The 24811-nt window shown below is 36.2% G+C and overlaps 1 protein-coding gene across 3 annotated transcripts in view; it reads right to left on the bottom strand.

The window, feature by feature from the left end:
* LOC131962646 (microtubule-associated protein 2-like) overlaps positions 1-24811 on the bottom strand; it is a 74985-nt gene that overhangs the window by 1064 nt on the left and 49110 nt on the right. For 2 of the 3 annotated variants that reach the window (XM_059327613.1, XM_059327615.1), the window contains 10 exons: positions 21415-24165; positions 19952-20149; positions 19663-19800; positions 18942-18997; positions 16531-16645; positions 16286-16336; positions 13832-14142; positions 5674-5766; positions 3848-3929; positions 2443-2555 (listed from right to left, as the gene is read on the bottom strand). In XM_059327613.1, coding sequence (XP_059183596.1) covers positions 2443-2555; positions 3848-3929; positions 5674-5766; positions 13832-14142; positions 16286-16336; positions 16531-16645; positions 18942-18997; positions 19663-19800; positions 19952-20149; positions 21415-24165 — 3908 coding nt within the window. Of the gene's footprint in view, positions 1-2442; positions 2556-3847; positions 3951-5673; positions 5767-13831; positions 14143-16285; positions 16337-16530; positions 16646-18941; positions 18998-19662; positions 19801-19951; positions 20150-21414; positions 24166-24811 lie in introns of all 3 variants that reach the window. The other variant, XM_059327614.1, reaches the window with a different exon arrangement.

Genomic DNA, 24811 nt, shown 5'->3' with positions numbered 1-24811 from the left:
ACTCGATACCGATACTCAGGAAAATATTCGATACTCGATACCATTTTCGATACCACAAGGATAAAAACAAAGACCCCAAAATTAAACAGAAATATTTTTATTAACAAGAAAAATGCAAAATGTAAAAATTAACAGAACAGAATATTTTCTGTTAGGTTATTAGGTGTACTGATGTTTTATGTGGTAATTATGTTTGATGTTTGTTTGTGTCTAGTTTTAGTTTTAATGTTATTTAATGTGTTAAAGTTCTTATTTATTATTGTTGTTTTATTTATTTATTTATGTTGGTTTTGTGATTTTGTTGTTGTTCTTTTTCTTTCTTTTTTTTTTTCTTTTTTACTGTGTCTGTCCATTGGTGACTTATGTTGTGTTTTGTTTGAATTAAAAAAATAAATATAAAATAAATGAACAGAGCCACGTAATAAAAAACAGTTGTGCAAAAAGAAACTGCAACTATGATAACAAGCTTCAGATACTCGATACTTTTGAAAATTAGTATCGTATCCGGATACAACGTTTTAGTATCAATACATTTTTGAGTATCGATACTTTTGACAACCCTACTAGAGACGGTCTGTCGCTGTGGATGGGGGTCACTATCTGATTGATTGGTTACTATCCATGCGTGCGTAATTCACTATCTGTGTACACTGAAAAAAATTGGAATGACATTTACTTAAAAAAAGCTCGGCAAGTTTTTCCACACAGAAAGTGTTTGTAATCTTTACTCAGGCGGTTTCTAAGTAATATTTATATAATAGAACCACTTTTTTAAAAAAAAAATGAAAATACACAGGTAAATTGCAGATTCACTGATGTCCCTCAATTACATTTTAACGTCCCTCAATCACATTTTACTTGGAAATATCAACTAATTAAGCCAATGAACTGGTTTAGTGAATATTACTTGGAACAAATGATTCAATTTACATACAAAACTGAGGACACGTAATAAAAAACAATCACTAAGTAATGCACTACATGAAAAACTGCTATTTTAAAGTAAAAGCACTGAATTTGTATTCCTTTGTAGAATTTATATAGATGATTCAAATAATTATTACAGGGCCAAAAAAAATCTCTTTTTTTCAGTGTATGTTACCTCTCTCTCTGCAATTATAGATTAATCATGCAATGGGCTTTGCTACAATGATCATGTGCTAATATTGTTTTTAAACTATGATTAAACTAAATACATTTACTCCATCTACTTAAACTTTCCCTGTCATACTTAGAGTAAGATTCTATAATCACAAAAAGATATATTTTATGTTTTATGTTTTACTGTTTATTGCAAAATCTGTGTCTCCAATTAGGTCTCTGCAAGTCATATCAAGGCAGGCAGTGGCGGTTCTACACAGGGGCCTAGAGGGGCCACTGCCCCTGTGATGAGGCCCTTGGCCCCTGCTGTGGCCCCTGTTTCAAATTAATAATTAAATTAACAATTTATAGTGATGAACGACGGAACAATTCTTACCTATATTTGGTTCAAACAATATCTCATTATGCACACATTGTATAATAGTTTAATTGTGCAATAAATGCATATATATGTATATATATATATATATATATATATATATATATACATATATATGTAAGATTACATATTATATATATATTATATATGTAAGATTATTCCCACTGTAAAGCACTTTCAAAATAAAAACAATACATACAAATATATTTGTTTAAATCAATGTTTTAGTATCTTCCAAATAAACTTAAATGAGATTATTAAATAAGATAAAATAAAGGTTTTGAATGCTGAAACATCATCTTTGCCGTTTTTTAATGTGCCCCTCTGATTAAACACTGGCCCCTCCTGGGCCCCCACAGTAAGAAGGCAGGAGTTTGTGTTTTGAAAGTTTTGTTAACAGGTCGGGTCACAGACATGATGTGCTGAGCAGAAAGATAACTGTCTTCTCTGCTTGGTGACATCACGTGTCCACATGTTGAATAAACTGACAAATCAACAGATTGCAACCTACAACCTACATTTTTTATTAAAACCTCTGTTAGGCTATAAAACTGGGTTTAGGGAAAGTAGCATGAACTGACCAGCCTATGTCATGTCAGGGACGTGTATATTGAACCCAGAGACTCTGTAACTGCACATTTCTTGACATATTGTAATAAAATGAAGTTAAACCGAGAACTCGGACGTCTCCTGCTCATCATTCCCCATCAAACGATCTTTGCAATAACTCATTATTTTGGTTAACCTAAGTCATTTTTGTGTGATACTAGGCCATTATTTTGAAAAACTATGCCATTATTTTGAAAACCAAGTCATTATTTTGAAAGTCTATGCAATTATATTGAAATACTATGCGATTATTTTTGAAAAACTATGCGAATAGGTGAGGATTTACTGTTGGAGTCAGATAATCTAATTTTAAAGGTTTCCTCAATGCATTTTTCAACAGAGCCTCTTTTTACCATAATGTTCCCTCCTCCAGGAGTGTGGCTGGTGTTGCTGAGCGAGCCGACCTTGGCGTGGGCCTTGTCTTTAAAGTCCAGCTTCACATTCTCGATGCGCACATGGCCGCCTCCTGGGAACAGCACAGAAGGAGAAGAGAGGCATCAAACCCACGGGGCATCACCGGCCTGCAGGCTTCTCCTGAGCAACACTCGGGGCAAAGAGGCTAAGAGTGCACACTGCAGGGACACGCTGCTAGAACAGCTTTATCCTGATACACACTGTGTCTAAAATCAAGATAAAAACACTAAATCTGAGGGAAATGATCTTGCTGCATGGACAGATAATTTCACTTGACAAGATTTCTTAAATTAAGATTGTTAAATCTAGAAATAAGCATGTTGTACGCTTAAAATAAGAAATTAACTCTTAAAACAAGATAAATTATTCAACACTTCTAAATCTGAAGTTTTTTTTATCTTGGTAAGAAACAAATAATTTACAGTGCACTCTGCTCGGGCCAGTTCATCACTGCTGGCAGCTTTAATTTATCTCTTTTGTACATTTTTTGTCATTTTTGGTCAATTTAGTGACCAAAAGAAGATGTAAAAAGACACAAAATGACCAAAAAAAGACACAAAAAGACCAAAAAACAAAAAAAAGATGTAAAATCACAAAAAGACATAAAAAGAAAAAAAATACCAAAAAAAGACACAAAAATCACCAAAAAAAGACACAAAACGTTTTTTTAATCTTGGTAAGAAACATAATTGTCAGTGCATTCTGCTGGGGCCAACATGCTTGTTTCTAGATTAATAATCTTAATTTAATAAATCTTGTCAAGGTAAATTATCTGTCCATGCAGCAAGATCATTTCCCTCAGATTTACTGTTTTTATCTTGTTTTTAGACTAAACACCTTTTTGCAGTGCATACAGTATAATATACGGCATGGTAATATGGTTGAAATAATCATAATTTTATTATTATCCAAATATTTTCCTTTAAAGATACCATGGCTATAATATGCTCAATCGAATATCTAAAAAGCAATGAAGTGCATTCCACTTTTCTACAAAGATCAAACTCTTAAAGGCACAGTATGCAGGAATTGTCGAACTGTTTGTAAACAAAACATTCAAACTTGGCTCCTCCTCCCAGGCTCAAACAAAGTGAACAAACCCACATTCACTTTTGTTTTTCGAGCGAGGTGTTTTACCTTTAATATATGCAAAACAAAAACTTCAATAACAAGACTGTTATTGTGTTAAATCCTCTTTATATTAACATATTAATGTTGAAAATTTATTTTATTTCACACTATGAGACCAAGACAATCTTATATAAAATGGACGATCAGATATTGGGTTTACAGTAAATGTTACCCTCCGAATTTCCTAAAGTCAAAGCTACAGAACTGCCGTACCTGGTCTATGGCGGATGTTGGACATGGAGCCACATTTGGCGGTGATGTGGCTCAAGTCGATCTTCTTGGTCTGGATTTGGATCTGTGGGGCAGCAGCAGAAAGCTTTAACTAACATTTTAGCTGAAGTAGTAAAGAAAAAATACAATGGAAAGATAGAAGCTACGGAAAGTAACACACATGAAAGGTAATGAGAAGAAAGCCATGGAATTACATTTCTGCCAGCAAAAGAATAAAATCAGATGAAGATTTTGCCTTCTGATGAAATAAAAAAAGCTTTGGTGATATTGTAATGAGAAACTTTTCCAAAATAACAGCTTGCCATGTCATTATTTTGAGAAATGTTCTCATTATTTTGTGATACTATGTAATTTTAAAAATACTGTCATTATATTGAAAAACTAAGTCAATATTATGAGATAGTCAGACATTATTGTGATACTATGCCATTATTTTGAAATACTGTGCCAATATTTTGAAATACTCTCATTATATTGAAAAAATAATTGTGATACTATGCCATTATTTTGAAATACTATGTCATTATATTGAAAAACTAAGTCATAATTTTGAGATAGTCAGCCATTATTGCGATACTATGCCATTATTTTGAAATACAATTTCATTATATTGAAAAACTAAGTCAACATTTTGGGATAATTATTCCTTATTGTGATACTGTGCCATTATTTTGAAATACTATGTCATTATATTGAAAAAATAAGTCATAATTTTGAGATAGTCAGCCATTATTGCGATACTATGCCATTATTTTTGAAATACTGTGCCATTATTTTGAAATACAATTTCATTATATTGAAAAAATTAAGTCATAATTTTGAGATAATTAGCCCTTATTGTGAAACTGTGGCTATATTTTTAAATACTATGTCATTATATTGAAAAACTAAGTCATTATTTTGAAATAGTAGTCATTATATTCATTATTTACAATAATATATCATTATTTCGAAATACTACATCATCAATAAGTCATAATTTTGAGATAGTCAGCCATTATTGTGATACTATGCCATTATTTTTGAAAAACTGTGCCATTATTTCTAAATACTACGTCATTATATTGAAAAACTGTCGTAATTTTGAGAAAGTCAGCCATTATTGTGATACTATGCCATTATTTTTGAAATAATGTCATTATACTGAAAAACTAGGTCATAATTTTGAGACAGTCAGCCATTATTTTGATATATTCTGCCATTTTATTGAAATACTATGTCATTATATTGAAAAAATAAGTCATAATTTTGAGATACCAAGCCATTATTGTGATACTCTGCTCTTATTTTGAAAAACTGTGCCATTATTTTGAAATACTATGCCATTTTTCTACATTACTAGGTCATATGCAACACTTGTTTTGATACTCTTCATTATATTTATCTTATTGTTTATTCTCTTCCTGGCAGGAATGTGTAGCTGAGAAGGTTTTGTGGTGAAAAGGAAACGTATGAAGTCAGTGAGGAGACATGGAGAGGCTGATTTGGTTCCCTGGAGAGAGGTTAACATGAAAACAAGAAGCGACAGCAGAAACATCAAACAAACTCCCGGCACAGGCACTACGGGACGCTACAGGGAGCAGGTGCTTCAATTAAACTTTATTGTCCATGGGTGATATGAATTAGTACGAGTACAAACACTTAAAAAGATGCAGAGACAACGCTGCATGCTGTAAAGGCTGTTTACATAAAGATTTTATACACAGAGTTACTGTATGGTGTGTGATAATAAGATTCAGAGGAACAAAAAAGGAAAACAATTATAAAATACGTTTCAATAAAAAGTGTTTTTTTGCAGAGTCACTCACGTTTCCCCCGCCTGCTGCGTGTTGGATTTTGTCCAGGGAGCCACATTTAGCCTGAACGTGGCTGAAGTCCAGTTTCACACTAGGAATCATGACCTGAGGATGACAGAGGGACTTTTTTTTATTATACAGACAGCAAACATTGAGAGCAAAACTGGAGGGGGGAGCTTAAAAAGGCCACCCCGCCTCCTCCTTCCCCTGCCCAACATAATCCCGTAAAAGTGTCCCGATTTTAAATCCACGACCTATCAATCTGCCGGCTCTCACTTCAGCGCTGGGGAATTCAAATTTCAGCTGATCTAGACCTCGTAAAAAGAAGACCTTCATTGATGGAGCTGGTTTTTATGCAGGGATAAAGGCATTTATCAGAGAGCAGAAGCTGCACTCTTAGCGCTGTAATCCATCCGGTCTTGAACTTGTCCCTGTTTGAACAGACTTGTTACAGCAGCCTGAAGCATATTTTTAAGAGTTTAAATCCCAAGTGCAACATCCACACTAGTACTAAATAAATGGGGTCAATGGAAGTAGCAATCAATGGGACCATTGGCGACCGCAGACACAAGTTAGATGTTATTTCTCGCTTAGAATGAACATTTTATATTTAGGATGTCCCTGATTTCCTGGTTTTCAGTAGGTGGCGCTATGAGCGTGACTCAATCTGGACGAGTAAATGTCTCGAGGTCTGGACTGAAATTTGGATATTAAGTGAACCTTCTTGTGTCATGGTGAAACAAATTTAACTTGTAAAATTAAAATCTAACTTAAAGTGCCAAAAATGACCTATGACATCATCATTCAAGGTATCAACCTTGAAGCTACAGATCAGACTTCAGCTTGTGATATTTTTAAATATTTAGTCATTATTTCCAATAACTCATTATTTTGGTAAAATTTTGGTCATTTTTGTGTCATACTATGCCATTATCTTGAAATTCTATGCCATTATTTTGAAATACTATGTGATTTTGAAAAACGATGCCATTATTTTGAAAACTGAGTCATTATTTTGAAATTCTATGCAATTATATTGAAATACTATGCGATTATTTTGAAATTCTATGCCATTATTTTGAAATTATATGCCATTTTTTTTAAAAAGCTATGCCATTATTTAAAAAAAAAAAAACTATGCCATTATTTTGAAATTCTATACCATTATTATGAAATACTATGCCATTATTTTGAAATACTATGCAATTATTCTGAGAAGCTATGCGGTTATTTTGAAAAACGAAGTAATTATTTTGAAATGATATGCCATTATTTTAAAATACTATACCATTATTTTGAAATACTATGCCATTGTTTTGAAATACTATGCGATTATTTTTGAAATACTTTGTAATTATTTTGAAATTCGACGCCATTATTTTGAAATACTATACCATTATTTTTTTTAACTAATTCATCATTTTGAAATACTAAATAATAATAAAAAATAAATTAAAAAAACGGCCCACTTTTCAAAATTGCAGAACTTTGAGCTTATATAAGCCAATGTGACATTTGTTGAAAATTATATGAGCAATATGGGAACCACATTTTGTTAAATTATTACATTAAATATCACTAGAAAAGTGTGGAACTCTACTTCCTGGTTGACTTAGTAGCAACATGGATATTTTGCACATTTAAACCCTTGTTTGGCGGACTGAAACAAACCAATGGTACACAAAGAGACGTGCAGACACATGAACATATAAAAGTAGCATTAGAGAGACAGCCCCATCTGGAAAGAGAAAGAAAGAAAAGAGAAAAATAGGAAGAAAAGAGAAAGGCGTACATACATTGCCTCCTTTGGGCGAGTGCCTCAGATTATCCTTGGAGCCGCACTTTGACTGAACATGACTGAAGTCCAGCTTCTCGTGTAAAATTTGAACCTAAAACAAAATCGAATTTGAAAAAAAAAATAAAGCACTATATGTGCCTCGTTTAGTTAAGTGATCAAAGTGTCTTTACATGCATTTACATTAACAAGATATTTCTCTGGGTTGCTCTGGAGGCGGAAATTATGTCATTGGTCAGATCAATATTAAATAAAAAACGTAATACATCACATGAAGCCTAGGGCTGGGCGATATAGACCAAAAGTCATATCCCGATACATTTAGGCTGAATATCCATATATGATATATAACCAGATATTTTTATCACAAAGTGAGAGCAAATGTTCAGTCAAAGTCAAATATGACATGTCACAAGTAGTTTTATTGAAACGATTTATTAAAGTGAACATTAATACTGTATAACAGGTCTTTTTTTTTAATCCAAGCTTCATAAAGTGCACATTTAACCCTTTGATGCACAACATGGTCTAAAGTGACCCGACTGAGTTTTAATGTTCTATATCTTTGCAATTAATTATTTTCATCATTCAGTATTCCAGGTTTTCCTCAAGTAGTTTGTTTTTCATCATCATACATCCTAATTTTTATGTTTTCCTTTATTAGAATAAAATAAAATCCCTTTTTGTGTAACAACTCTTCTAATTCACAACATAGGTCAAAAATGACCCATATCCATTTTTTTTAGCTAAGTAGCTTGTTAAGCTAAATACTTAGCTAACTTCTTGGCTAAGTATTTAGTTAAGTAGCTTGCTAAGCTAACTACTTAGCTAACTTCTTGGCTACGTAATGAGCTAAGTAGCTTGCTAAACTAACAACTTAGCTAACTTCTTGTCTAAGTAGTTAGCTTAGCAAGCTACTTAGCCAAGTAGTTAGCTATGTAATAATACAAAAACTTTTTTTCTTCTTAAAGTATGAGAAGCAAAAAGGAAATAATGATCTGTGGTTATCAAAAACAAGACATTTAAAGAATACTTGAAATATTCAATCATAAAATAAATTGATATCAAAATATAGAGCACAGAAACACACAGTATGTGTTCATCAAAGGGTTAAATAAAAAAATATCTTTAATAAAAGCCGCAGGTTGCCTGGAGCAAGGATCACAGTGCAAATTTAAACTATATCAATATATGCGATATGGTCTAATTCCATATCACATTTGAAAATATATCGATATATCGCCCAGCCCTAATGAAGCCTAAACCTAAAAACTCATAAACACAGAAATAACTACAAATTATAAACCTTAGCTATGAAACCAATGACAGGATTTCTGCCTTTTGAGCCATTCTGTGTTGTTTTGTACAATAAAAAGAATTTTAAAAAATGTCTACTTTTGTTTTCAGTGAGCCATAAGTGAACACAGGGAGAGGGAGGAAAGATAAAAGGAAAGAGGTTCAGGGGAAACACACAAGTCCAGACAGCAAGCCTTCGTCTGCTGACAGCAAGCCTTCGTCTGCTGACAGCAAGCCTCCGTCTGCAGACAGCAAGCCTCCGTCTGCAGACAGCAAGCCTCCGTCTGCAGACAGCAAGCCTCCGTCTGCAGACAGCAAGCCTCCGTCTGCTGACAGCAAGCCTCCGTCTGCTGACACTAACCTGACCTGGATTCTCTTGACAGCTCTTCCCCTGACATGCACACACACACACATGTGTGCACACTCGATTTTGGCTTTTATGAAAAGACTATATTAAAGATAAAACATTTATTGTGCTGCATTCAGCCTTTTGTTGTCTTTTACAGCTAGCTATTTTCATATATATATATATATATATATATATATATAATGTACCAAAATGTTGAAGATATTTTGATGAGTTTTTAGTTGGCTATGCACTACAATATTTTTCAATCAATTCATTTTGTTCAAATAGTGAATTTTTATATGTTAAATATTTTCAGTTGGTTGTAAAAGAGAGCGTTCAATAAAAAAAAGGATGTTACCTATTTTTTTTATACATTATACATTTTATACATTACATTAAATCTATATATATACATATATAATTTATCTTCTTCTTCTTATTATTATTATTATTATTTAATGTGTTTCTTCATTAGAACTATATTTAAAGTTTTAATTGTATTTAAAACCTACATAAATGCATGACGTTTCCAAAGCCCAATAAGTTTATTATGTTTATTTATTATGATTATGATTTTTGCCATAATCAAGCTGCCCTGGTTGGTTTTTTCAGTTTCTTCAAATAGTGAATATTTATATGTTTAATATTTTCAGTAGGTTGTGAAAGAGAGCGTGCATTAAAAAAAGGATGTATCTAAAAATATACATATTTTTTAATTTATTTGTTTTTTAATTTTAATTTGTTTTTCATTAGAACTTTATTTAAAGTTTTTGATTTTATTTGAAACGAAAATAATGCGTGATGTTTCCAAAGTTCAATAGGTTATTGCATTTAAAAATCGTGATCTTCGTGATTTTCCCATAATCAAGCAGCCCTGGTTTGTTTGTTTGTTTGTTTGTTTGTTTTTTATATTTTCCCCCCAGTTCTTACACTCCCTTCTGCAGCTGTTGCAGCACAGACAGCTGCTCTAAATCCAACAACAATCTAGTGAAACTCACTATTATACTAGAACTGGAAATGATTTGTCCAATAAGAATTTTGATGATCATCTTTAAGCAAAAATACCAAACTTTACTGGTACAGCATCCTAAAAAATCATAAATATATACTGGTTTTCTTTATCTTCTGTTTACTTTATTGTATTATTTTAATTGTTTTAATCTCTGTGTTAAAGTATCAGAGCAAAATCACTCAAAATTACAACAAAATATGAGAAAAACACTCATAGCATCAAAGCATTTTTTGTGCAAAAGCAATGTTCTATTTTGAAAAAAGGGTCTTTTGATTTCAAAATAAAAGGACATTTAGTCATTTTGTCATAAAATATTATTCTAACATATGAAATGTCTTCTTTTTCTACTAATTTAAAAGTCTGACATTCAATCTTTATTTCAATCTCTGTGTTAAAATAATGGAGCAAAATCAACAAAACACTGCCTTACTTTCATATTTAACAGCATTTCTGTGCATGCATAATGTTTTATTTTGGAAAAAAGTCTTAATTTTTACCATTTTTATACTTAACAGCGTTGTGCACATGCAATGTTTTATTTTAAAAATAGGGTCTTGTAATTTCAAAATAAAAGGAAATTTAGACATTAAATGTCATAAAATGTTATTTTAACATCTTTAATGTCTTCTTTTTCTGCTAATTTAAAAATCTTGCGTCTGACATTCGAGGTTGTCACAAAGCTGCCGTGCGTCACCAGCCTCATTAAACATTTCTGCCCCTCTGTCACATTTCTCCCCAAAGAGGAAAGAAGAACAAGCTTCCTGCTCCATCCATCACTGGGGTTAATGAAAAGTCTCACCTCTGTAATTCTCCGGGAACATTAAGACTGTCTTGGTTATGTGATTACAAATTACCACACATCTGTTCCACCACATAGACAAAGAGGAGAGGGGCGTGTAAACATTTTTTAAACCAGAAATCTTGCTCTTTTGTGTGATACTATGTCATTATCTTGAAATTCTATGCCATTATTTTGAAATACTATGCGATTTTGAAAAACTATGCCATTATTTTGAAAAACTATGCCATTATTTTGAAATTCTCTGCAATTATATTGAAATACTATGCTATTATTTTGGAAAAAATTGCAATTATTTTGAAATTCTATGCCATTATTTTGAAATTCTATGCAATTATATTGAAATAATATGCCATTATTTTGAAAAACTATGCCATTATTTTGAAATTCTATACCAGTATTTTGAAATACTGTCACTATTTTGAAATACTACGCCATTATTTTGAAAAACTATGCTGTTATTTTGAAATTCTATACCATTATTATACCAGAAATCTTGCTCTTTTTCACAATCTAGCAAGCAACTGCTGTGAGGAAGAATAAAAGGTGATTTATTTTCATTCTGTCCTCGATGCAGCTTCTCAATAAGTAATCCCTTCCGCTTGCAATTATTAATACGAGAGCCAGAGGGAAAATCCTGCACAGTGACGACGGAGAGAGATCCCCGGGGCGAATGATTCTGCAGGTTGACTGCTCCTTGGAGGCACGGAAAGCAGTATTCTTCAGAGAATAGCTGTTTTTAAACCTGCTGCTAAAACTAACAGCTGAAGCTGGTTGTTCTTCTTCAATGAGGAGAAATGTGACAGAGGAAGGAAGCGGCCGGAGGCAGCAGATGACGGAGAGGACAGGAGACAAGGAGAGGACAGGAGACAAGGAGAGGACAGTGAGAGGAAGTGATGGCGTTGGAGGCAATGAGAGATAGTGAAGATGTGAAGAGAGATATTTGACATTTATACAACTTAGAGGAGAAGAGGGTTGTTACAAATGTCCCGACACTTTGCAGTGATATCACATCAGGTATCCTGCAACAACAAGTCATTTTTGAGCAGAAAATGATGGATGAAAATATGATTTCTAGGTCAGGTGTAAACTGGGGCAATTCTATGATTTGAGAAAATTTGGAGTCCAGCCTGGACCTCTATTGGGGCCCCAGGGGATCCTCCAATTGTTCTTTTCTATTGAAATAAACAAGCTGAATTTAGATGTTTATGTTAGATGTTTAGATGTGTGTCTTATTTATAAAAAAGTCCCAGTGTAAATCAATTTACTTTCATTGGGAAATTGATTGGAGGGCCACCCAACACCCTGCCGCGGCCCACATTTGGCCCACGGGCCACAAGTTAAGCACCACTGGCATAGGGCTTCAGAGCAAAAGCATGAATTGCAAATTGTGCACTATATTTTGACTATTTTCAGAGCTTATGTCATTTATTGCATCTTTTTTTGTGTAATATTTTATATTTAACAGCACATTGTATTGCACCTTGTATGTATAAACAACAGTGTATGGATGTTCATGTGGAACAGCAACAATAGATAAACAAAAACAAATTGTAAATAATATATATGAACTCCTAACTCATATTATTAGAAGTTAAATGTATTGATTTGGAAAAAATAGTTTTGTTTCTTTATTATAAGGTGTACAATATTACTTCAGCATCTTTACTGCCATCTTGTGGCAGAAAAGGGTGATGCATGAAGACATTTTTATCCAGAAAACATGAAATATGATGCAAGTATAAATCCGTGTGTTTCTCCCTTCTGTTTATAGACTTTTTGTATATAATAAATGGGTCTCTTTCAGTGTGTTTTAAAGATTTCAAGAAAAAAGCATTCTTTTAATTTGAATATATATATATTTTAATTCAGTTGATCTCTTGTGTGTGACCACACTTATTAGTCACAGCTATGCTTTGCACAGGTGTTTATTTATTGTTGCTTTTATGTATGTATTTACAATTTCTATATGTACATTTTAATCTTTATCTATGTTTTTACAACCTAAACAAGTTTTATTTTATTTTGCTGTTTAATTTTAATTTGTTTTTTTTATTTTTTATATTATTTTCTTTCTTCTTTTTTTGCTATTTGTATTTTAGTTCACATTAATATCTAAGTATAGTCTGGACCTGTAGGAACTTTTAATTTTTAATTTAATTTGCCATTTTTTAACTCCCACTGTCTTAAATTGAATGTCAGAATAAAAGGAATGGGAATTGCTGCTAATTTAAAAATATTGAGTCTGACATTCAATGTTTATTTAAATATCTGTATTAAGGAATCAGAGAAAAATCATCATTTTAATACTTAACAGCATTTTTTGTGCACATGCAATGTTTTATTTTGAAAATAGGGTGTTGTAATTTCAAAATAAAAGGAAATTTAGACATCAAATGTCATAAAATGTTATTTTAACATCAGAAGCAAAATATCAACAAAATACTGCATTACTTGCATATTTAACAGCATTTCTCTGCATGTGTAATATTTTACTTTGATTTTTTTTTTTTATTTCAAGATAAAATTATATTTAGACACTATAAGATGATAAATGTGTCGTTAAATCATGTTTGGCAATTATTGAAACCTCTGTGCAAAGGTATCAGGATCAGGAAAATAGCGTCTTGTAATTTCAAAATAAAAGGAAATTTAGACATTAAATGTCATAAAATGTTATTTTAACATCAGAAATGTCTTTCTTTTTCTGCTAATTTAAAAACCTTTAACTTTTAATTTAATTTAATTTTTATTTAATTTGCCATTTCTAAACTCCCACTGTCTTAAATTGAATGATATGTGATATGTGCCTCTTTTGTGTGTGTATGAGACTCTATACTGCAAACAAAATCTACCTCTGGCTACAAATAAAGTAACTTGAACTTAACTTGAAGTTGAACTTATTATAAGGTGTGTTACCATTCCTCCTTTCGGCTGGTGCTTTAGGTTGGAGGTGGACCCGATCTTGGACTTTACATTCTTCAGGTCGGGCAGCGGCTGGTTGACGACCTTCAGCTGCCGTTGGGCGGAGGATGGAGACTTGGGCGGGGTTCTGATCACCGCCACCTTCTTCTCCTGGAGGACGCTGAAGGACTTGGGCGTGTGGCTGCCCGGGGTGCGAGAGCCGGGGGTGCGGCAGGAGTAGGAGGGTGGCGTGCCGGGGGTGACGGCAGTGGAGCCGGGGGTGGAGGCGCCGCTGCGGACTGAACGGGAACGTGCCGACTCTGTACCTAAAGAGAAGAAGAAGAAGAAGATATCTCTGGTTACAAAGATGAAGAGATGAAAGCAGGAGGGACGGAGATATGAAATGAGAGAAAAGCCTTGTAGAACCTGATAATGTAATAAATTCCTGATAATGTAATAAAAATCTGCACTTGAGTCCATTGAAAATGTAATAAAACCTGATAATGTAATAAATTCCAGATAAAGTAATAAAGTGCATTTCCCAATAATGTAATACACTTTTTTTTTTTACCAATAATGTAATAAAGTATTACATTAATGGAGGTTATTACATTATCAGGTTAGCCTTCATTTCTCAAGTCCTGATGATGTAATAATTCCCCAATATTGTAATAATTTAACATTACTTGGGTTCAAGTGGTGATACTGTGTATCAACTCTAGCTCAGAGCTCTAGCGCCACCAACAGGTCAAAGTTGAATGTTTATTACTATATATTATAACTTTTGACCCGTTCATCCGTTTTTCACACACGAGGTATCCATGACAACGATACCTGATGATTCAACAGCTTCTTGAGATCTAAAGGTGCTTGGTGTTATACTCTACAAGCCTTCTCAGAAACACTTTGGACAAAGACAAAGAGGACAGATAGGAAAAAAAATACAGACCAGAACATTGAAGCAACAGATGGATTGGAGTTTATGTCAAACAAGAATGTTTGACAAGGAAGTTGTAAAGCACACACAGGCAGCTGAGCTCATTTAACACTGGTGGCCTGTTGCTGGGATACTGGTGCAGGACCAGTGGGATTTAAGTCAACAACATCCTGATTAAGAACAGGAAGCTGTTGTCATGGTTCACACCTGTCCCTCTGATAAGGTCTCTGCAGGTCTCACCAAGCTAAATTTAACCCTTAATAGGACACTCATTGAAATACTTGCAAATCCAAAATTTCAACCCTAGAGAATATTGGAGGATATTACAAACTGCCAGAATGTGTAATAAAAAACATAAGGACCCGGGGGAGGGGGGTCATATTTTGAGAAAAAAGTTCAAGTTCAAGTTATTTTTTGTGTCCCTTGATGGTTGTTTTGTGTCTCTTTGTAGTCAAATTGTGTCTCTCTGTTGTCATTTGCGACTCTTTGTAGTTCTGTAGCTCTTTTTGTTCATTCTATGTCTCTTTGTAGTCAAATTGTTTGTCTTTGTAGTCTTTTTCCTCTCTTTGTAGTTGTTTTGAGCCTCTTTTAGGTCATTCTTTGTCTCTTTGTATTCGTTTTGTTTTTCTTTGTCATTGCATTGTGTCTCTTTGTTGCCATTCTGTCTCTTTGAACTCAGTTTGAGTCTTTTTGTAATTGCTTCATGTCTCTTTCTAGTAATTAGTACTATTGCATCTCTTTGTAGTTGTTGTTTTTAAAAATCTTTTTGTAGTCTTTTTATGTTTCTTTCTGGTCATTATAAGTCTTTGTAGTTGTTTTGAGTCTCTTTTTGGTCATTCTGTGTCTCTTTGTAGTATTTTTTGTGTCTCTTTGCAGTCAAATTGTGTCTCTCTGTCGTCATTTGCGACTCTTTGTAGTTGTTTTGAGTCTCTTTTAGGTCATTCTGTGTCTCTTTGTATTTGTTTTGTTTAATCTTTTTGTAGTCTTTTTATGTTTCTTTCTGGTCATTATGCGTCTTTGCATTTGTTTTGAGTCTCTTTGTAGTCAAATTGTTTGTCTTTGTAGTCATTTTCCTCTCTTTGTAGTTGTTTTGAGTCCCTTTCATGTCATTCTGTGTCTCTTTGTAGTTGTTTTAGGTCTCTTTGTAGTCAAATTGTGTCTCTTTGATGCCATTCTATGTCTCTTTGAACTCAGTTTGAGTCTTTTTGTAATTGCTTCATGTCCCTTTCTAGTAATTAGAAGTTTTGCATCTCTTTGTAGTTGTTTTTTTAGTCTTTTTGTAGTCTTTTTATGTTTCTTTCTGGTCATTATAACTCTTTTCCTAAATGGAAGTTATCTCTCAAAGTGATAATTTATAGGTGTAGGTTCCATAAATGCAATATAAAAAAGACTTGACATGTGACCACGATGAATGAATGAATGCTTTGTTGATGGATGATGCTCACTTTTATACACGTTTTATGATAAAACACTGAAACATATGTGGACGAGGAGAGTGTGGTGGGTCTAACAGGAGCTACTAGGTGCTCTACCTGCCATACCAGGGGCCCTCCCAGACCTGCTGTCCCCTCTGGACTGGATCGCTTTGAGGAGGAAAAGGAGGGGGAGGAGGAAAAAGGGGAAGAGTAAAAAAGGAGGTGAAGGGAAGAGAGGAGCAGGGAAGGAAGTGTAAGGTGGTAGGAGTTAGAATTTGATAAAATAAATTAAAAGGAAGCGATCGAGGAGCGCTGCTGCGTGAGAGAGGAGTTCTATAAGAGGGAAACATGTGTAGTCTTACAGGTGGGCCTGCAGGGGGCGCTGTCGTCCTGCTCAGCAGCAGGGATGTGGCGCGTCAGAGACTTGGCCGGCCTCGGCAGGGACGACCTCTTCTCCGGGCTGCGGTACGCTCTCTCCTAAAAAAAACACACATATTAAAGAGTCAGTCACCCGGCTCAGTCACACGCTGTCACACTAGTTTTATTTATTTTATTTTTTTTGTTCCTTTTCATGAAGGTGGACCACAAACAAACAAACAAACAAGACAAAAAACTAACAAAAACCCATACAAGTACACGTTTACATCTCAAAAACAAAAAAACAACTGATCATAAACAGTACATATTGACATTTTTTTCTGCATTTGTAAATTTTTTTTAATCTAATCTAATCTAACATCTGAACAACCTTTTAAATCCTGTAGTTGGGAATTACATATTTTTACACCTACAACCGAAACGCACATTTGTTTAAAAGTAGTCTGAGCAACTTGGTGCTTAAAATCAAATCTTCTTCTATGATTTTCATCTCCTGAAGTAAACACAAATAGCTTTTTGCAGGTTTTCTGGTAAAACTCTGTTTCTGGCTTTGAACATAATTAGCAGTGTCTGGAGTTCTATTATCTCTGGAAGTCAAGTCAATAACCCTGATTTAATAAATAAACGATTGGTATGTTCCCTAAAGTTGACTTTGTGGATGATTCGGATTGCTCTTTTCTGCAATAAGAACAAATGCATTATATTGCTCACATATGTATTACCCCATACTTCTGCACAATAATTCAACAATACAACACTAGTTTACCCTTCAATCCCTTTTTTTTTTGTTCTCGTTTTACCTTCTCTGCCCATTTGTGTGGCAGAGGGGCCTGGCGGGAACATGCAGAGGCGGAGCGAGCCTCATTGAGCTCCGCCTGCACCAGCGGGCTCCGCTTAAGGCTACAGGCAGAGCCGGGTCGCGGGGGCAGGTGTTCGGATGCCCGGCGCTGAACCGCCATCTTTAACAGAACGGCCCGTGTGGGGCTCTGGAGCGAAGCATGCAGGATGATGTGAGGTGACAAACAGATGGAGAAGTGAGATGGGATGGAGTGAAGATGAAGGGAAAGACATGCAGGTGTACTAAATGTTTTCTATTTTTAGCAAAGTTCTCAGCTGAACTCAGGATTATTGTGTAACTTGTCGATTAGGGCTGGGCGACATGTCCAAAATAATCCGTCTTGATATACATGTCATTTCATATCTCGATATATATCACAATATTGCATGCTTTTTGGTAATTAATAAATGACAGCCAAGCCTATTTTACTGTAGCCCATGACTGTACTTCCCTAAATTAAAAAGTTGACAAGTGACACGTAGTAATATTTTTTGGGGGATCACAACTATAAACTTTGTCCATATGATATAAATATTGTTGTCACGTAGTTCAACCGCTGTTTTTTCAACATGCCGATATAACATTTTTTAATATTGTTTGGTGATATTTAGTCATATTGCCCAGCCCTATTGTCTTTAAGTTCGAACTGAGATATATAAAAATAAAATAAAATTTGCAGCCAGGGCAGGCTATTAGTAGTGAAATTAAAATTTTAATTTTAAAAACACGTAGTACCAAAAAAGTATTATACTATGAATATTTTTGACAACCTTAATTTGCACTTGAATCTTTGAAATCAAGATCCTTAATGATCAACAAACACAAGTGATGATTAAATTTGAGAAAATGGAGAAAATGGTTAGGATGTGTAGAGATGATTTAGAGACGTTTACACAAATCTGGTTGGAATAACAAGATGAAAGATGGAATACAAGATATTTGTGAAAGGCCCCTGTGCGACACATTATAAGCGATGTTGGTAAAAATAATAAAACCGACACACGGCTGTCTGCCTGCTCTCGTTTGACTTCTATACTCACAGATTTTCTTTGTCGAGACTGGCACAAGGACAGAGGCAGGCATGCAAGACAAAATGAACATGCACACAGAGAGGAATAAAAAGACACGCATGCAAAAGTAAAAAAAAGGGGGAAAATGTCCTTTTTGTCATGTGAATAACAAGCCCCATGATGCATTACAAAGCTTTATTGTGACGTACAAAAGCTAATTTTCTAAACCGAATAAAAAACATAAAAAAGAAAAATAATTAGTCTTTAAACATGATATGCCAAAAATACTTTGTGAAAAGGATGTTGCTTGGGTGAATAAGTAAAGATGAATAAAATACAACACACTTTAGATTCATGTCATTGTTTATGAGATATGAATGGGAAAAATAAAAATAATTGCTTTAAGAGGGTATATTCAGCCTAAATTTAGATCAAGAGAATCCAAAAATGGCCAAATAGTAATAACCCACAATGTTATGCTTATGATAATCACAGCATTTGGGAGTGTGCGTAGATGTGATAGCAGTTGTGTGTTAATGGTACTTACAGTGGTCCTCTCCCTGGACTGGTGGGCCACACTGAGGGGCTGATGGCTTTCCATACCTGTGAAGAAACACTCCTGCTGTAGTGATCAATGTAAACCAACAAGAGGGAGAGATTTGCGACTGAATTTTCACACACAATACACATAAACATCCATAAATATGTTTAAATATGTCACACTAATAGGAGCAAATTGAGATCACCCTTAGCGTCACATCACAACATTTCAGTCATTCGTAGTCCGTCTCGCACCCTTCAACAAGCAGCCATGTCCATCAAACATATACAAGTAATAAAAGACCAGAGTTACTATAATCATTCATTAAATACCAATCACAATTTACTGAGGCGTCAGTGAGCAGAAATAAACATGAATATGAGGCCAAGCGGGAGTAAACGCTCCCATTTTTGGACAAAATGAGAACAAAAAAGATGTTCATAAAAAAAGCACATGATGTTTGCCAGCTACATTGCACCTGCTTGATACCTTAAAGGGCCGTCAATAGAGAGAGAGCGAAATCATCAAAATAACAGTTTTTTTGTTTGCTAGCAACAATTCAAACCCTTAATTGTCCAGTTTTGATTGTATTTCCAGGGTTAAAGAAAGAATATTTTCAGTTCAGATGAAGCCAGTATGAAATAGAATACAGGGAAGGTTGCGTTGTGTTAGAATTCGGTTGCACTCTCTCTATCCACGGCAGTGATTCCCGGTGAAGAGTGTTCACCTGTGGCCTTGCGTCTAGCAGAGCCGTGAAGCAGAGCGGGCCTAGGATGTCTGGCTGCCACTTTGGCTACACTCTTTCGAGATGGAGAGCGATTTTGGAGGGCTGACACCTTATTCTGTTCAGCCCTCCTCACAGCTACTAGCAAAGAGGAGAGAGAGGATTACACCGACATGCAAACCCATGTACTGCAGAGAGGCAAATCTGTGCTAAACAACAAGTCATACACGTCACATTGATATTGAATGTGAATACAAAAGTACAAAACACTTCTTGAATACAAAATTGGAACCTTTTTTCTTCTTCATCTCCTCTCTTGGCGGATGGTGGCTCGGTACTTTGCGGGATACTTTACTCTCAATGGTGCCCGGGTGGCCCCTTCCTCTGCCAGGGGCCCGTTTAGCGGGTCTGTCCACCACAGGTGTACTGGTAGGACTCTGGACCTGAGGAAGGGCTTCGATTTGCTCAGTCATGATACTTTTGTCATCATCTGTAGTGGAGAGGGATTAAAAGAGGGCTAATTCTCCACATTGCTGGCTAGCTGGGAGCTAGCTAAATACAAAAGACACATTAAGATTTACTATCAAACAAACTTTATGGTGTTAGCTAGTTTTTTTTGGCAGGGGCGGAGCCAGATGTTGTAAATTTGGGGCTCACGCTTAACCAAGAGGGTGCCAACAAAAAAAGAGGCAAAAAACAGTCTGATGTTACTACTTTAGGTTAGGAATTTGTCCTAAACAGCAATAGTAATCTTTAAACCTATTTTTCTATACTATGCTGGAATAGAGTCCACAGAACGAATGTTAAGCTGACAAATCTGCTACATTTATATCCATCCCATTATGAACCGGGCTGCTCTGATTGTAAATCAAGGATCCCAAACACTGCCAATTTAGTCTTCAATACTGTGAACTCATTATTAGGCCAACAGAAGAACATTCATTCAATTATATCAGAAGATTTGCACCTTTATTTTGCTGGTCCAGAATCAGAAATACTGAGGGAATATTTCACAAAGTTGAAGGTAATTTAAATATGGTTGACACCTTCTGGTCGGTTGATCGACATGCTCTTGTCCGATCAAATTCTCATTGGTTGGTCAATCGCTGGTGTTACTTTCATAAGGCCATGTGTCCACCAAAGCATTTTTTCCCATCTGAAAACACCAGATGCTCTTTTGAAAATGCCCAGTTGGGAGTGCTAGAGCACTTTGGAGGGGTGGTGTTTTTTCAGCAAAGATGCAGCTCAGCTGGTTGCGATGGTGCAAAATATCTGCACTAGATAAATGTCAGCACAAGGTAGAGCACTTCCTCTGGATGACCCACTGCCGCTCTTTGTAGCCAGAAGTTTTTATTTCTTCTCCATTGTTGTTTTTGTTCAGTACCGTGTGACGGTTGGTCTTTTACTGTGGTTGCACATCTGGATGACATGTGACGAGCAGCAGTGGCACATTTTACACAAAATTCAACACTGTCAACTCTCAGCAACTAGATATAAACATCAAAATAAGCTAGCTTCAGGAAAAAATGCTTTGATGGGCACACAACACTACCAGGCAGAGAGCGCTCAGTGCTGATACTAGTAGATTTGAGAATTGATTGGTTAACCAAGATTGTCCTTCGTTAACTGAAGATTCAATGCTTTGGAAGTAATGTTCAGGGCCATCCTACAGCTCCACCCCTGGATTTTGGAATTACAAAATATGTAAGACATTTTTTTAGAGATTCATTTACAAATTTTACAAGCTCTGGGTACCTTGTGAGTCCATCCAGCCACTGTCTGTATCTAGGACGGAGATGTCCATGGTGGTTTCATCGTTAGCTGCCTGACCCGTCTGGCAGATCACAGCAGAGGTCTCTTCCAACTCCTGACCAATCTCAATGTCTTTGTCCTGCTCCACCTCCTCACTGATCTTCTCCTCTACCTCATCAACCATTGCTTTCTTCTCTTTCTCTTCGCCTACCCCATCTGAACCAGATTCCTCCACCTGCTGCTCCTCTGTTTGGTCTGTCTTTACCACCTCACCTTCCTCTTTCAACCCTTCATCCAGACTTCTTTGTGTGTCGTCTTCTACTTTTTCCTCCCCTACCCCACCATCTCTACCTCCTTCATCCTGTTGCTGTGGTGGATCATGATCAGAGCATGGAGACAAGTGTGAACTGTCCGTCGCACATTCCCCATCATCACTGTTTATTGCACTGTGACTCCATTCTTCTGTTCCAGACTTGGGATCTTCATCTGCCATCTGATCACCTACCGACAGCCTTACCGTGATCGGACTCTTTGGCATTTCAATTTCCTCCATTACCTCTTGAGGTTCTTCAGCAATCTCAATATCATCCTCTTCATCTACTTCTTCCTCTATTTGTGCTTGAGGTATTATGATAACTGGGGAAGTTATTGGTGGCTTTGGTGCAACTTTATCTGGAGTCACCTCCTGTAAATGGATTTGAGCAACTTTCTGATCTGAGGGCTCTTTGGTGCTTAAACCCTGAACAGCTTTTGAGGAGTCTTGCTTTTCTACTTTTTCAAATTTTGTAGGTGTTCCATGCTCACTTTGAATCTTATCATCTTTTTCTGAAATGTCTCCTAAAGATTGAGATGATGCTGAAGGTATGTCTGTGTTTGCCATTTCTGGTTCATCCCTTCTTCCCTCAGATCCCTCAGATTTCTGCATTTCTATGTCTAACTCTGCTTGTCTATCATCAGTCCTCTCAATCTCCGGATCGTTCTCTGATTTGACCTCCAATAGGACATCTTTCCCTGGTTTTTCTCCAGTGACTTGAGTTTCTGAGGGTGTAACGTCTGGGGACTTCGGAGTGGTGGGAGTTTGGGGAATCTTACTTCCAGTTTCTATTGTAGTGAAAGTAAAGGAACTGTCTGGTGGGATTGGAGAAGCCTCTCTGGACGGGTCTTTTTCAATGTCTACCTCTGGGATTGCGATGATCTTTATGTCACCAGGCAGGCCACTCTCCAAACGAAACTCAGTCAGCCTGTCTTTTGAAGAATTCATTGGGATTCTTAGGCGATCAGGTTTTACTCCACTTGGCACAGCTTTTTCAAGAAGCAGGTTACTCTTTACTGGTGAATCTTTCTTTTCAAACACAGTTTTTTGAGTAATCTCAGGAATGATTTCTTTATGATCTTGTTGTTGAGTTCCCTTTTGAACAACTTCTGTGACATCCTCCTCAACTTCACTCTCCATAGAAGGGAAATGCTGGTGTGGAGAGTCCCCAGGACTGGGTACATCAGCAGGAGAAGGCATGGGCCCTGAGTACTCGTTGAAGACACAGTATCCGATTTCCTCCAGCTGGCTTTCCCCTCCCACCACTCTTGAAGTTTGATCTTCCAACGCGAGTTTGGCCAAAGAACTTCCCACCAGTGCCGATACATTGGCGGGAACAGACTTTCGTCTCATGGGGTCAACCTCCCTCTTCTCTAATGACAGCCGAGGCAAATCTCCAGCCAGGTCCAACATCTCTGAGATGCTGCCTGAATGTTCAAAACATTTGTGCTTATCAGAAGGAACAGGTGTGTCCACCTTGGTGGGGGTTTCTTCAGGTGATTCTGTGGTAGTTGGTGTAATCGAGACAGCTGGAGGAAACTGCTGTTGGCTCTCCAGGGATGGTGTTGAAGGGTAAACCTCAGATTCATCAAAGCTTCCACTGATTGGACACAAGGTCCTTGACTTATCTCCCTTCAATATCTGTCCTGCCGAAGACCCAACAGTAATGTTCAGGGAGAGGCTTCTTTGTTCTAGGGACATCTTAACAGTAGATGTTCTTGCTTGTTTCTCCTGTTGTTCCTCAAGCTTCTGCACAATGCTTTTAGTTTCCTCACTTAAGTTTTTTTCTGCTGCTGTGCTGAGTTCATAATAACTCTGGGTTTGTGATGACTCCTCTTCCTGGCTTTTTGAGGATGTCTCAAAGTAGGTACTTGCCCCGGACTCTTGTTCTACAGAAATATCTGATGTCGCTTTCAACTCTGTGCCAGATTCTGGACTTGACTCAACTGTTTCTTGACTTTGGTCCCCTGTTTGAACGTCAATCATTGATGTCTGAGGCAATCTACTGTCACTGCCACTATCTTGGCCCTCCTTCTTGGTCCCCTCAACCACACCTGGTTGTTCCTCACTTTCACTCATAGGGACCCCCGATTCGCTTGGTAAGATAACTCCTTCTTTGTCTTCCTCCTTAAGATTTGACTCCTCTTTTAATTCAGGTTGTTCTGCTTCTTTTTCTTTGGACTCTTCAAGCGGGTGGCTCTCAGCAGCCTCCTCTGCTACATCCTTTCTGTCTTGGTTACCTTGCTCAATTGAGGAGGTGTCAGAGAAGTCTTTTTCTTTCACCGAGGGAGGAGGAGGAGGTTCAGTCGAGGCGAGCTCTGCGCCTTCAGGTGTTGCTCTTTCAACTGCCGACTGCTTCTCATGCAGCGACGCCACTTGAGAGTCATCTTCTTTCATAGCAGACTCACAAGAGTCCTTACTGACACATTCTTCTGGCGGGGCTGTGAGTTTGAAGGATACTGTACAACTTTGTGCCGAGTCATAGGCTTAAAAGCTTTGCTTGAAGCATCCACAAAAGCTAGCCATTACAGTCAAGCTGGGGCTTTCTGCACATAGATACAGTAGCTCTCCATCAAGCAAAACACACAGCACAGTGTATTTTGCAGCAGGCCACAACAGCACAGAGGGGAGTCACAGCACCTACAGCGTGCAGAACTGAAATGAAGGAATGAGTTGCGCGATGTTAGATGACCAGAAAATGTACATGAACATTGAATTCCTATTGCATTATATAAAGATTGACAAAAAATGGTCAACCTGATGGTTATTTGATGTAGTTACTGTTAATGGTGTTAACGGTGTCATTGCAGTTTCTACTACAGGAATTCTGTGGATGTGAATGAATCTTAACATTGTGTAGTTAATGTTTACACAAATTTCTTGGGGTTATTGATTCAATTAGCTTTATAGATAAGGATGATGATACATGTCCAATGACGGTGGATTGTAATGCCCAAAGTTTGTCCTCAGTAACAATAGGAAAACAGAATTACCCTTTGCCTTGGGATGAAATGAAAACAACATTGAAACTCAAAGCAAGTGATATACAACAGACTTAAAATACATTCAGGACTGATCACGAGGACC

This window comes from Centropristis striata, chromosome 24 (genome assembly GCF_030273125.1).
Source record: "Centropristis striata isolate RG_2023a ecotype Rhode Island chromosome 24, C.striata_1.0, whole genome shotgun sequence".
Lineage (NCBI taxonomy): Eukaryota > Metazoa > Chordata > Actinopteri > Perciformes > Serranidae > Centropristis > Centropristis striata.
This window is presented reverse-complemented; position numbering and strand designations above follow the sequence as displayed.